Below are 1,849 nucleotides of genomic sequence, written 5' to 3' on the forward strand. Positions count from 1 at the left end.
AGTAACAGCACAGACGAATTAGAGTGTGGAGGGGTGTGAGAGAGAAAGAGAGAGAGATGCACTGTGTCAGAGATGTGTGGTGGTGGTGGTGGCGGTGGGCGGTGTTTAATAGAGGCAGTTGATGACCATAAAAATACATTTCAAGATACATAGACAAAAAAAAAAACAATTAATTAATAAATGCAGACGAGTTAAAACATTTATTGGAAGCAATCATGAAGAAATTGAAGAGAAGTTATAAGGTGTTAATAATATATACCTGCATATATAAATATATATACTAGCTGATGTACCCGGTAATTCCCAGAAAAGCAAGGCTTATCCCTTGGTTCCATTCTCCTAACTTTTTCGCTAATTCAATAACAACAATACAAAGTATGTAGCCCTTAAAACGGTTTTTTGTGCATTTATAGAGAATACTGGACTGTCTTACATAGGATCTTGTTTTTAGGAAATCCCAATAAATTATGAATACCCAAATTGGGAAGTCAGTTGTGTAATGACATGAAATTAGTTACCCGATAGTAAGAATTCAAATTAGCCTCAAAAAGGGCTTTAATACATTGCCAGAGTATATAGAACTTAGGGGGGAATACCAGTAAGGTATGTATACCAAAATCATGATGCATGTTACGTAATAACAGGTTAATCAGATATGAGATGATAACACTTCAGAGTAAATAACTCTGAAAAGGGCTTTTGTGTATTCCCAGAGAATATTACCCTCAGAGGCACTAGTGTTGAAATAGAGTTACAATGACTGTAGAAACAGACTGACATTTAGTTTTACAGCAGAGAAAGAAAGAAATTTGTATATGGATTTTAAAATAAAATAACATGTAGATTTATTAGTACCTTTACAACGCTTTCAAATATTACAGTTAAATAATAAATACCTGATGATTTGGTGAATCTTATTTCGATTGCAGAGCTTCTTGATAAAACCACATTTTTGGTCTTTCTTTGTGGGTGCATAAATAAACAAATGATTAGGATTGTTGACTCTTGTGCATCCCACATAAAGTTGGCTATGAAAGAAAACTGGTTCCGCAAGGTTCAGACCTACCGCATCCAAGGACTGCCCCCCTGGGCCTTCTTAATAATGCTCATTGCAAAGCTCAGTTTCAACAGGAAGTTGCAGGTACTTGTTTGAGTCATTTTGACTGCGGCCATGCAGGAGCACTGCCTTTAGTCGAGCAAATCGACCCCAGGGGCACCACCTTGAATTTTTAGTCGAATGAATTGACCCTGGTACTTTTTTTTTAAAAAAGTCTGCTATTTATTCTGTTGATAATCTTTTGCCAAACTGCTAAGTTACGGGGAGGTAAACATAGACAGAAAGACACACACACACACAGATATTCTTTTATTTTTTCACTAGGTTCAGTCATTTGACTGTGGCCATGCTGGAGCACTACCTTGAAGGATTTTAGTAGAACAAATTGATCCCAAGACTTATTTCTTAAACCTAGTACTTATTCTGTCAGTTTTTTTTTGTTTTTTTTTTTGCCTAACTGCTGAGTTACGGAGACTTAAACACATCTAGTCCCCCGATTTTCAGGTGGTGACAGGGTGGGAACAAACACTGACACAGACACACACACACAGACACACACACACAGACATATATATATATATAAGAGAGAAGAGATTTTTGGCAATAGTACTTACTGAATTGGTGGAAGCCCCAGTTTCTTGTAATGTTTCCAATTTTCCATGAAACTTTCTGGAAGCTTCCGATCCTGTGTGTAAGTTTGCAGGATTTTGATTAGAAGAGGCTTTTTTCGACATCTTCATGGACGGAACCAAAGAAATAAAATATGCAGTAAAATTAAATTTCGAACATCAG

At 36.5% G+C, this 1,849-nt stretch overlaps 1 protein-coding gene across 1 annotated transcript in view; it reads right to left on the reverse strand.

Annotated features, from left to right (window-relative positions):
* The window catches only part of LOC106874212 (ankyrin and armadillo repeat-containing protein), a gene marked incomplete at its 5' end in the record, with an annotated part of 15,585 nt that overhangs the window by 5,349 nt on the left and 8,387 nt on the right, over window positions 1–1,849 (reverse strand). Inside the window, one exon of the mRNA XM_014921871.2 lies at window positions 1,672–1,791. Coding sequence (XP_014777357.1) covers window positions 1,672–1,791 — 120 coding nt within the window. The remainder of the gene's footprint in view (window positions 1–1,671; window positions 1,792–1,849) is intronic.

Source organism: Octopus bimaculoides, chromosome 30, assembly GCF_001194135.2.
Source record: "Octopus bimaculoides isolate UCB-OBI-ISO-001 chromosome 30, ASM119413v2, whole genome shotgun sequence".
In the NCBI taxonomy this organism is placed as follows: domain Eukaryota; kingdom Metazoa; phylum Mollusca; class Cephalopoda; order Octopoda; family Octopodidae; genus Octopus; species Octopus bimaculoides.